The following is a 13,350-nucleotide window of genomic DNA, read 5'->3' on the forward strand; positions in this document are numbered from 1 at the left end:
CACCAAGCAGGTCCGTTGGATCTAGCCAGTTATACTTAGTTAAATTTATCTTTGGCTGTTCGAGGAATCATTTGTCTGTTTACAACTGTGGTACATTTTCTTTCTGATTATTGTTCATATTGCCAGGAATATAATCACTGTACAACAGCTCGAAATCACACTGTATGTCGTCATTACATTTTGTTCTTTATGCAGCTATATCAGCATCTATTAAGAGTTTGCGTTCAGATACAGAAAGACCGTTCTGTCATTGACGTCATAATGTAGGTGATACTTGGCTAAAAATAAGAGAATCTGTTAGATTGTTAGAGTCCTTATCCTCATAATACTGAGACAAAACAATTATTATATTATAAATATATGCACAAAATAAAGATTGGGGTTTGACCTAAAAATACTACAGTTACTGTCAAATCCTCACGCTTGTGAGGATTGTTGTTAAAGTACTATTTTGTTAAAGTACTACTGTTAAAGTACTATTTTGCTGTCATTTTAAGCCACAAGGTGGCAGCAAATTATATAAACACTTCATCTGAGATGGTACAACCGTGTCCACTCCCACTACTTTTAAAGCAACTGGTGTGCTTTCAGAGCAAATATGACAGAAAGAGAGCCTATATTTCATTTGAAAAAATACAGTTCCAGATTACATAACTTGCTAAGTGTTTTGAATGTATTCATCTTTTATTTTTCCATCTACAATTATGTCTGCTCTCTTCAAATGGGTGTTTAGTGAAGTAGTTTACCTATGACACAAGTTGTTCGTTCATTGTTATGTAGCTATGTTATGTTCCATTCCTTAAACTGAGAAATAAAACAATAACTGTATGCATAATTCTGTCATACATGGAACATAATCATACAGTGAGAAAATGCAACGCTTACTGATAGCTGTTGAAAAGATCCATGCAGGTGCCACCGTTTTTACAAGGCTCTGAATTACATTCATTTGATTCTTTTTCACAGAATTTTCCTTCCCATCCAGGCAAGCAAACACATTGGTAGCTCTGTAATGTATAAAGTGAAAAAAAGAAAAGTTACTATTTGTATTTTTAGTACAACAGGTATTATTACTGATTGCTGTGCATTTTTTTTTTGCGTTTTACAGATACTTTAGCATTTCAAAACTCAAAAAATTATAAATATATCAATTCTTTGATCTATTAATATGATGAGAAAGGAGGATATGAGGTATGCCACACTACCTATTGCTACATTTTGTATAATCATCTTGTGTGCCTCGGATCCTTTCTTATCTCTTCTTCCTTCCTCCAAATTTTTCTTAAAGATATTATCTCTTCTAAAAAAATACTTTGCTTAGATATTACACTGACACACATAAACCACAGGTGTTTACAGTCATCTGAGTTGTACTGTTCAGCTTGCAATCCAAACACAACTCGGTATAAAATAATTTATTATGGAATTTCTCAGGACTGTATAGCTATCTAACTTGTTCAACACCTTTAATATGGAATTGTGCATCAGTATCATAATGAAGCCGTACTAGACAACTCAATACTGTCTCCTATGAAGTGTATTATATGGAATACAGAGTGCATTAGGTCGCCATCCAGACAGCATAAGTCTTCTAGCTCTGTGGTGACAGTATTAAATATACAAGTGATCATGTGATGTGAGTGCTAAATTTCAGACTGACTAAACTGAATAAAACTTCAGCAGTGAGTATATTCACCTCAAAATGACATATATTGTAGGATATTTCTCATCATACTGCAAAGCTACTCTACCAAACTGCAGCTACACTCCAGTATTATATTCAGCTTCAAAATTATCTGCCATCTGCATGCAATAGATTGTTTGACATAGACAGAAGTGAAAAGCATAAGGCATGTTTTTCCTGCCTGTGCTCCCAAAAAAAAAGAAAGAAAGATAAAAATAAAACAGAAAGGTGAACATCTGCTGAATTGATTATTAATTAGAGAGGGGCAGCAATGCAAACACTTCCACTCATTAGAAGTTTTAATTGCTTCTTTAGTAACATGCTTGCTTCTAACAAGGCTTCTTTCTACCAAAAGTTAGGAAACACTTCAATGGTAATCATGGCTAGTGTGAATTATTTCTTTACTCGCTAAATATTGCAACAGCCTTCAGGGTAGATTTTAAAGCCTAGTAAAATCCATGTAAATTGGAAGCCATTAACAGACAGCAAAATGTTTAGGAGTCTTTTAAAAGCAGAGTGCGTAAATAAACTGCCAGAGCATGATGATCAAGTGCGTAATGTAGCAGCTTTGTGGCATCTATGGGTGTTTACAGTCTGAAAATCATATTGCTGCATTTTAGCTGTTATGTTAGTGAATGTGCGCTTTGGAAACAGACAGAAACAATTGCGTCTCAAAGAGACATGGGCTGTGAACTTTTACATTGTCTGTAAAGAGAAATGATTTAATTTCCTAATTCAGCTTGAAAGTATAATGGGTTAAGCGCCAGAACTCTGAAGGACATGCACATTGGGCAATTGTCCCAGACCTTTCTACAATGCTACTCTTACCAACTCCTGCCAAATTAAAAATTTAGAGTCTTATTGGAACAAAGATAACAAAATAAAAAAAGAAAATAACTTAATGGTTTAAATTCAAGCTCAGTGTAATTGTCCTGTCATATAGTGTGGAACACGAATTCCCGTACTAAATTCATTTATATATATTGTACTATAGCTGGTCAGATCATCTTTTGCACCAATCATTTTGTACATAATGTATTTAACTCATATGTTTCTCAACTGCATTCTATTTCTGTACTCTTTTTGACTAACAGAGATGCTGTTCTTGCTTGCGATATATCCATGATTCTTGAAACTTGGACTTTCTAAACATGCTGAGATATATTGTAAAAGCCAGAAAATAAAATTGAAGTGTATCTCTCTGAGTTAAGGTGGAGCTTTTTGACAAATACAAAAGGTCAGTAGCTTACTTACAGAGCAAAATAAGAAAACAGAAAAATAATTGCATCAAAGCAGGTGGATACAAAAGATGAGCTCAGCACACACTGATGAGATAACTACATATTCTAGTAAAAGAGGAATGTTTTGTCCTCTATGTTTTACATCAAGAAGGCTATTTCATGCAACTAAATACAACTTACAACCTGTGGACTCCATCTGCTAAAGAAGGAAAACAAAGAAGATTAATTGATGCATTGTTTTCTGTTACAGCTCTATATTCCTGAACTCAGGCTCAAAGAACTGCAAGATGTTCTCCATGAAGTGAGAAGAAAATTGGCAGCATGGGTCCAAGAAGTGGGGAATATTTGAAATGACTGTAAATCAAAGGCTAATATAGGAGACAAAAAGATTTTGTTAAAATGTTTTACATTAAAAAAAAAAATACTGAGAGATGAACTTGGAAAGAGAAAATACCTTTCTGGGAATTGTGCCAAGAAAAAAGAAAAACATATTGAGACTAATTATATTATTATTCCATATGTTAATGTTTTCTATTACATCATAGTCACACTCAAATTAGTTACTAAGTATTTTAATTAATTGCAAAGTTTGTCTAAGACTTCCTCAATTCTCTGCATCTATATCAGTGCCATGAAAAAATGTGTTAGAATGGGAAAAAAAAAGATGCTGCAAAGACAAAAGGCAGAAATGGGAACTACCAATCCATACCCACAAGTAACTATTAGACACCTCTTAAAAACTGTTCTATCATCAGGTTATATTTTCACCTAAACTTGGAATGTGAGATAATGACTTGCTTCCAAAAAAAAAACCTATTCCAGAAATGGATTACAAAATTGGATGTGAATGGAGGCTGCCAACAATGTTGTTTAGAAAGAAGCAGTATTTTTTCTGGTCTCACTAAAAGCTATCAATCAGCTACCAAAATCCTACATTTTGCAGGTTTCTCATTAAATGAGGATTGTCAGAGCAAGCACAGCACATTACTTAGAGCTTAGTAGATGACGCGTATGTGCAGGATGTGTAAACTAAAAATGTGTGTAGATTTGCAATAACTGAAAGTGTCATGTTACAATAAATTATATACTAGTATAGGTAGATAAAAAAGGTATTGATAGATACAAGACTTTGCAGAGAAAGACCTGGGGTTCCTAGTGAACGTGAAGTTGAACATGAGGAAGCAATGTGCTCATGCAGCAAAGAAGGCTTATGAGATCTTGGACTTCATTAGGATGAGTGTTGCCAGGTGGTAGAGGTGGGTGATCCTTCTGCCACTCAGCACTGAAAAGTCCACACCTGAAGTGCTGTGTCAGTTCTGGAGTTCCCAGCACAAGAAAGGTATGGAGCTACTGGAGAGAGTCCAGTGAAAGCCCACTAACATTATTAAAAAAATGGCAAATTTGTCAGATGAAGAAAGGCTGAGAGAGGTGGGACTGTAGGTCAGGGCATAGTACACATTTAAAATGACAGGAATCCGAGTAGAGGGAAATATTCAGTGAATCAAGCAAAAGACTGGTGGAATAGGATTTATACTTACTTACGTATTTCTTCCCCTTTATTTATAGTGATGATGAATTATTATCCATTGTAATCAGATTAGAAAAAAAAAAACCTTTGTGTTTCTCAAAACCATCTTTTGCTTGTGCTCTGAATTACACAATCAATGTGTAAATAACATCATAGTTATTCCTTGAATATAGCTTTCCCTTGTACGATATGTAGCATGCTACTTACAAAGAGAGTGGGCTTCATGAGCTATACATAGTGTCAAAATATGTATTTTTTTTAATATCCTGCATACATACCCAGAAGCTTATATGTACACCAGCATGTTTTTATTCAATTAACAGTCTATGTGGTAAGAAAGTGTTCTTTAGGAGCATTTGCATATTTTCCCTTCTTCAGCACTGTGTGTGAAGAATTAATCATTTCCTTAAGCTCCAGCCTATGTTACTTTACTAGAAGATGGTAGCTGAACATCTGACAAATAGAAACTACAATGAAAGTTTCTTCAAACATGACAAGGATCTTATGAACATGATAAATCTTCAAGCCTCTGCTTTCCATGTGTAGGTCAAGGAGAATTTTTACTGTGTAGAATATAGTCGAGTACTTTCTCCACCTCTAGAGCAAAATTTGAATGGAAGTAAATCCATATTTGAGATACTATGCGGTTGGGGCATTTTGGGGGGTGTTGTGGCTTTTAAATTTTGGGGTAAACAGAAATGGGTAAACAGAAATGACAAAAAATACCTCACGTGGAAAAAGAAACACAAGAAATGGAAATACATAGATCTCCTTTTATCCTGTGTGTTCCAAGCTCTTCTAGTAGATCGTGTTTCTCATAGTGCAACTCTTTTCCATTAGGGCCAATCAGGATGAGTATGTCATAAGGCTGTTTATCATTGACACAAAATGGGAAGTGTTCTGCAGCAGGAAATCCCAGGTTTGCCTTTGAGATCCTTTCTTTCTTTAAATATTTTGGTCTTTTTACCTCTACTGAAAACTTTTGCTCACAAAATTCTTTTTGGTTGAAAGCAAAGCTTTTTCCTGCAGGAAAAAAGCATCCTGCACCTTAATTTCAATAGTGCTAACAGCAGTTCATTTAACCTTGTGAAATAAATGTGAATATAAAAATGTAAGCATCTGTGAAATCATAATTGCAATTGCCCTAAACCATACTGAGTTTCTACCATTATATATGCAGACTTTTTTGTTAATTTAAAGGTCTTTTTCTAATTATTGATTTATTATTATTAATTATAGTTATTATTGATTTAACCATTTACATAACCATCATATTCACTAACAAAACTAGATAATTACCAGTTTTTATTAGGACATTGTTTTCATCATGCAAGTCTGTTTGCATTTATATCCTAAATAGGCAAGTTTATTTTAATAATAATAACAATAACAATTTACAATAAATATAATAATTATTATAAATTATAATATAAATTATTATATATAATTATAATAATTATATTATTATTATTATTATTATTATTATTATTATTATTATTATTATTATTATTAAACAGGATACCTGTTCATCTTTAAGTTTCACTAAAGAAAAACAAGCTAAACCAAGATCTATGCAGACTGAAGTCCCGGAAACAATATCTTTCAGTCTTCTGGTAATTAATTATATACCTGTTCTTCACAGTATGTTCAAACAGTGAATGTGTTAATAGCATTGCTCCACAAGTGGAAGAAAATTGACTTCTGAGGCATGAAGAAAATCTGCAATTTGCCTTTTTTTTCCTAGTCTGAAAGACATATGTGGATTGCTCCAATATTTGTTAATAATACCGTAATAAATAGAGTCAGTTTGCCTAACTTATGGTGAAGACACACTTTTGCAGTGTAAGTGCCATGAGGGTTGTAATGTGATTATCAGTACTGATATTAAAAGGATGAACAATTATAATAAACAATGTGAAAGTCTAAGCTGAAAAAAGAAGTATTAAACATGGATTCAGAAGTATAGAAATATTAGAAGTCTAATTTCTAAACATTGCTATAACAATTGAATGGTTCTGATAAAAGCACTATTTAAAAATCATCAAAATCAGTTACTGAACCTTATATTAAAAACACTAGGTGTCATACTCTTATGTGATAATTTATTAAAAAAAGAAGAGGTTTTCTATTTTGTTCCCTCTCCGTAAGTTACAAAGCCTATGTAGTTTTTGCGCTAAGCACTGCAAAATGTGAAATACTTCAATAAATAAAATATTAACTACTAGCTAACTACAGAAGTTGAGATAGCATTATGGATTTTCAAAAGATTCTCTACTCTTTGGTTTCATTCATATATTCTTCTCTTAACAGTTTGACATGTTAAAAATGCTGACCAGCATATTTACTTGTCCTTCTAAATCTACTTATATGCTAATATTCTAAACCCTAAGTTATAATAAATTATTTATTATCTGATATCAAGGATAAAACAGAACTTCTATTATTTAAATTTTAAGCAAGGCTTACAGGAGAAATGAAGAACATTTTTATTTTCTTCTCTCTCCAATGTTTTAAATAATGAATTAATTAAAACAGCAAGAAAGAATATATATTTAAAACAGCCAGTACTAGCAAAATTTTATGAACTGTGGTGGGTTTTTCCTTACACTGTTTTATTTCTAAATCTGTGTATATTAGATGCATTTAATAAATACATACGAGAAGTATGATTTTTATTTTATTTTGATAGCACAGTAGTAGTAAAGAAATGTTTACATTTTCATACAGTGTGGGCTCCATCTTAAAATATGGCTTCATAATTAGACATGCTGCATATTTACAACTCTAACTGCATTTACTATAATTTGTGACCATAAGGAAAGGGACCTTAAACAGGAATATTAGTTATTTGCACTGCATGACTTTATACACTAACATTTCATAAAATGGTAGCTATGCTAATGGATTTATGATCATCTCTGCTTTAGATACTGATAATTTTAAAGTGACACATTTGTGAAAATATGATACTTTGCTGAAAGTTTAGTGCTCTTAAAATCAAATAATGACTAATTCTTGCAACAGACCTCTATGCAAATTATATTAGATTTCATGTTCACATTGCAGACAAATGCTGGCCTTTGCTTTTAGAATTTATTCAATTATTTCCACCACTGCTCAGATATGACATATACCACAGTCTAACAGAAACCTTGTTGGGTCTAATTTTCTCTGTGGAGATTCACCCATAACATGCTGAGACATACAAACATGTGACATGACTTTTACCTATATTGACGCTGATTTTTCATCTGAGCACAGTCAATAGTAAACCTTACGCAAATTTAGATTTGCAGAAAATCATAAAATACTCAAGAAAAAAATCCATGCTTCTGTGATTCTGTATTTTTCTAGTTATTTTCAAATGTTATTCTAGAAGAAACTACAAGAAATATGAGCATTAGAAGACCATAAGAAGTACTTAAGAACAATCATTAAAATAAACAACCATTACAATAAAAAACTGTGACTGCTGAAATCTTTAAATAAATTTTTTTTGCAGCAAATTGGGAAATATTTTCCTAGGAAAGCTGAAGATTTGGGGGAGGGGGAGGTTTTGATTTGGGTTTTTTTTTTTTTTAATTATGGGCCTAATAAATATAACCAGACTGGAATTAATTTTATGACGACAAAAGAAAGTCAGATTGAGATCTCTTACATAATTAATAATAAGTAATAGAATTGCTTTTGTATCTATTTCTTGACTTCTGTCATTCATTCTATTTATACTGTTATTTCCTTCCTCTCCTAATGAGCTTGCTAGAAAATGTGTCAAATCACCTTCAACATGATAGGTAATGAACAGCACAGGAAAACTAATGAGAAACAACAGCCTGAAGTTGTTTGTACAAAATAAACCAAATAACTAGTCCAGTTACTGACAGGCATTTGAGTATCAGCCTTTGATCAGTGTATCTGGTTTGACATTTATCTCAATCGTTCAATGAACAATGAAAGGTCATAAATAGACTCCTGTTAAGCAAAAGTACTGACAGGAACTTGACCCACCTAAAAGCTTGTCGAGAGATTTCAGTTTGCCTCAAGATCTCAGGTAACAGGAGAGCTACAAGAGTTAACTGTGATTTTCTAAAGAAATAGTCTCCGTACTGACAGACAGAAATAACATTTTGCTGCTGAATTTCAAACCTTGTGTTGCTGCTGGTAGCATTTTAGATAAAGAAAGAAAAAGCAGTAGAACAACTACTGTTTACCATAAAACAAATCTTTCTATTACTTTAGCACAATAGGTGATTCAAATTTAGATCTTAAGCTTATGACCTTTATCACATCAGTGCACTTCAAATACCACAAAGCGCCATTTTTGCCAACCTCAAGCTCAAAAGCAGGGGAAAGTTAAAAAAACGGGATGTTCAACTCGGATATCCTTAGAAGCACCAAGGCATTCACAGAACTATTTGATGTCAAGTTTCCTCTTTTGAACTTTCATTCATCCCTACTTTAAATTTGTAGAGCATTTCAGTATAATAAATCACATTACAAATTAATGTGCTGCCTCTATCATATCTAATACAAAGAGGTGAGAACTTGAAAGTGCCAAATCCAGGCACTTGTGCCCTTCTCTAATTATGGTTGGCATAAAAACAGCCAGCTAGACACTAACAGGCAAGGATCAAGGAAGAAAGCGTGACCCTCTAATAAACAATTTTTATTCAATCTAGTCTGTTATTAATATGTACACTTGAAGATATTTTAATCAATCTAATCCAATTTTACTATAGATTAGAATAAGAGGGTTTTGAAATCAGGCACATAAACTGTAAAGGAAAGTGATGTCAATCTCCACACAAGAAGATATGATACAAGGATCAGCCCTAGTGATGGGTGTAAAATGTCTGATAGAGCCTTTGGATTGGAGAAAGGGAATTGGTTCAACACAGCAACTAGTGGTCTATGAAGAAAAAATTATGAGAATGGGTGAAGGTTGGGAGAGCATGATCTGACCTAACAACATAAAGACAAACATCAAGAAGAAAAACATTAGGAAAAGGACAGAAACCTAGACTTTGTGACAAAACGAGGCCTGATCAACCTCAACTAACCATAATCTTCTCCATTAATATTAAACTGTTATGAAAGAATCTAATCCCATTGTCTCTGAAACTAAGGGCGTGACGACTGGCTGATCGCATGGTGACTCTGCGTTTCAGTACCTCACAGCAATCCAGAATAGCTATTTGCTCTCACTGGAAGGATCTCCTTGCTTGTTTCCTCCTAAAGGACTAAGAAAATGTGCTAATCTGAAGTGGCAGCCTGGCACAAGGTGAGCACTGCATGTACCTCGCTGACCCTCATGTAATTCCCCTGTTGCTAAGGGCGACACTTACCAGCCTGCAGAAAACCTTCCAGAGAGATGGGGAGGAAGGACCACATGCAGCAGCAGGCAGTTGCCGTGGGAATTTGAGCCAATTAGAATCTCTTATTCCCTCTCTTCTTCTATGACTGACAGGAGTTGTCATTGCAGAGAGAGAAAGCTGCCAGAGATGCTTTGGGAGGTAGTTGGAGTGCTTCAGGATTCTAATGGTGATGAGGAATTGTAAAATCATTAAGATTGGAAAAGACCTTTAAGATCATCAAGTCCAAAATCACCATGACTACTAAATCATGTCCCAAACTGCCAAGTCTACATGCACTTCTAATGCTCCGGGGATGGTGAGTCCACCACTTCCCTGGGCAGCTTGTTCCAATCCTTCACCACTCTTGCAGTAAAGAAATTTTACCTAATAATCAAACTAACCCTCCCCTGCTACAATTTGAGTCCTTTTCCTCTCATCCTATCAGTTGTTAGTTGGGAGAAGAGACCAACTCCCACTTCACTACAGCCTCCTTTCAGGTAGTTGTAGACAGAGATAAGGTTTCCTCTCAATCTCTTTTTCTCCAGAAAAACAACCCCAGTCCCCTCAGCCACTCCTCACAAGACTTGTGCTTCCAGCACCTTCACCAGCTTTGTTGCTCCTCTCTGGACACTCTCCAATACCTCAATATTCTTCTAGTGAGGGGCCAAAAACTGAACACAGCATTTGAGGTATAGCCTCCAATGCCAAGTACAGGGGCAAAATCACTTCCCTGGTCTCACTGGCCACGCCATTTCTGATACAAGCAGGATGCAGTTGGTTTTCTTGGCTGCCAGGGCACACTGCTGACTCACGTTCAACCAGCTATCAAACAACACAGCCACGTCCTTTTCAGACAGGCAGCTTTCCAGCCATTCTTCCCCAATCTTGGAAAGGACCAGGTGTTGTGACTGGGAGCAGTGCTCTGACCTGCCCACCTCTGTCAACACCGTGTTGCCTCCATCCACCCACAATATTGTAGGGCAGGGACTCTGTGTGAGTAACTCTTACCCTAACCACCCAGCTTGTCTTCCACGCTGTCCTATCTCCCCTGCTGCAGGCCAAGGCATGTGTCATTAATTAGTGTTAAATAAGTATCTGTTACTAAAAGTGCTTCCAAGTTCCAGTGCAGTTAGTTCTCACACTGTCAGTTTGGTCTTAAATAACATCATGTGGCTCAAAGTCTATGAGTGATGAGTGCTTCAGTCCTCAGCAGCTCAGACTGGTGTCTGTAGGAGCCGTCACTGATGGGCAGTTGCTACATATCAGGTATATTTTCAAATAAAATAGGTGATGCTAGTGTTAGGCTACAAGCATGCACATGAAAATGCAAAGCTCCAGGCATTTCCAGTAGGAAATCATATATCATAGTCCCTCCTCCGGTTTCTTGTAGCCCCTTCAGGTACTGGAAGACCGCTATAAGTTCTGCTTAGAGCTTTCTCTTCTCCAGGCTGAACAAGCCCAACTCTCTCAGCCTGTCCTTGTGTGGGAGGTGCTCCAGCCCTCTGATCATCTTTGTAGCCCTTCTCTAGACCTGTTCCAAAAATTCCATATCTTTCTTATGTTGAGGATTCCAGAACTGGACACAGTACTCCAGCTGGGTTCTCACAAGAGAGGAATAGAAAGGCAGAATCACCTCCCTCGTCCTACTGGCCACAATTCTTTTGATGCAGCCTAGGACGTGGTTGGCCTGGGCTGTGAGTGCACATTGGTGGCTCATGTTGAGCTTTTCATCAATCAGCAATAATAAGAAATTTCAGCACCTTCATGGCCAAGAGTTTTGTCATCTGAGCCAAATGCTGCAGCTTCTGGAAGGCCAATGGGTGCCTGGAGCTGGGCAGGTTGGTGTTCCCTGAAAAGGGAATTTCAGTGTCCCCAGAATCTGAGTCATTAAATGCAGTGCAATTTTCTAGAATTTATCCCAGAAAAAGAAAAAAAAAAAAAGCAAAATAACATGGCTTTGCAGATGTTTGCATTTGGTAAGTGTCCCCTGTACTGGAACGTAAACCCCCATATTCTTTTCACTGTTTTCTCACTCACAGTCTTGCATTTTCAAAACTAAAGGTCCATGCCTGCCTGCTAATGCACATCTGATGTTGTTTCATACACTGAGAATGTGGAAGTCTGTTTAGCAGAGTCATCTAGTCATAGTTTCATTCACAAGCACAGAATTCATAGCAATTTCTGAATGAGAGAGAATTTCAGTAACTAATACTTGTGGTCTCGGAGTGCCTTGTTATAGGCATCAATACTTTCTGGGACAGGCATAAATTGTGTCCAACAGTCTACTTCACGTGTTGCACAGCACAACTTATAAATAAGTCATCAAAAGGCAAATAAAAGTACTCTTTTGAAAAAGAAATTATTTAATTGAAAAAAGATATATGAATTTATTATTGAGGTTTCTTCTAAGAATTTTATGTCAATTAAAAGATGAATAAAAAGGCTGTAAAACAGCACACAAAAGTTAATACCGAGACACGTTTTAGTTAGCTAAGAGTTGTCACCATTTTAAAGATACATTTTCATAAAAAGAAGAGAGAGAAAAGAGAACTGTAAAATTGGAGACAGACTAAATAAAACTAAGCGATAGCATCCTGACCAGCTTCCACTAATTTTAGAAACTTTTTCTAATCTCAGTTTTTTTCTCTCTTCATTTGAATGTGTTTGTCTTACTTTGTCTTAAAAATCATAACATGCTTTTAACAGCTGCAGCAGCTTCATACTTTACTAACCTGTTTCTCTTTTTCCTGAAAATATTAAGTTAATTTTAGATTTATTAACATAATAAAGGACTGTAAAAAAGATATTTCCACTATTAAACATTTATAAAGACAAGAGATATTGGAATAGGATTATTATTACAATAAAATTCTAACAATGCTTTCCATTCACATATTAAGAACTTTCTTCCCCTCTTTCTCTGTGTTTCTACCACATAGGTAAAATAAATCTTAACGGTACTTAGGATGAAGTGATAAAACCACAGATCATTTGTGCTGTATTTAGGCTACTCTGTGAGCTTAGGGAAGATGTGCTTTAAGAAATTATGACTTTGGATTTTATGGCTCTATCTAAATTTGTTATGATAGAGGTTAACAACACTTTACCTGCTAGCTCGTATTTAGTAGGAGAGAAAGTAAAGGCTTTTCTCTCTGTTTCATAGCAGCAAATTTAAAGACTTTCATTCTAATCTTGTAAAGCTGTAAAAATATTTAATCTTAGCTATAACTTTTTTTTTGTCTCATTTCTACTCCCTGGGAAAGCTTGATCTTATTAAGGGCAATCTTTTTTAATTTGCACGTTGCCAGCCTTCCTGGAGTTTGTCACTTATTACTCTAATGAAGTTCTGGTTTTGCATATTGAGAGTACTTGCTTACAGGGCTTCAGGAGGCTCCACAACTTTTAATGGTGTTGCAAACACCATACCCACTACTCATATTTATTAAATCAATTACAATCTATTATGCCAGTGCATGGTTAGGGTTTTTTTCATTCTTGGGATTTCAGCAGCATATTTACAAGAGAGACAATCTCATCAGCAAG

At 35.3% G+C, this 13,350-nt stretch overlaps 1 protein-coding gene across 3 annotated transcripts in view; it reads right to left on the bottom strand.

Moving 5' to 3' along the window:
• Positions 1 to 13,350, bottom strand: part of EYS (eyes shut homolog) — an 880,825-nt gene that overhangs the window by 500,248 nt on the left and 367,227 nt on the right. For all 3 annotated transcript variants that reach the window (XM_054063979.1, XM_054063978.1, XM_054063977.1), the window contains one exon: positions 886 to 1,007. In XM_054063979.1, coding sequence (XP_053919954.1) covers positions 886 to 1,007 — 122 coding nt within the window. The remainder of the gene's footprint in view (positions 1 to 885; positions 1,008 to 13,350) is intronic.

Source organism: Cuculus canorus, chromosome 3 (assembly GCF_017976375.1).
Source record: "Cuculus canorus isolate bCucCan1 chromosome 3, bCucCan1.pri, whole genome shotgun sequence".
In the NCBI taxonomy this organism is placed as follows: Eukaryota; Metazoa; Chordata; class Aves; order Cuculiformes; family Cuculidae; genus Cuculus; species Cuculus canorus.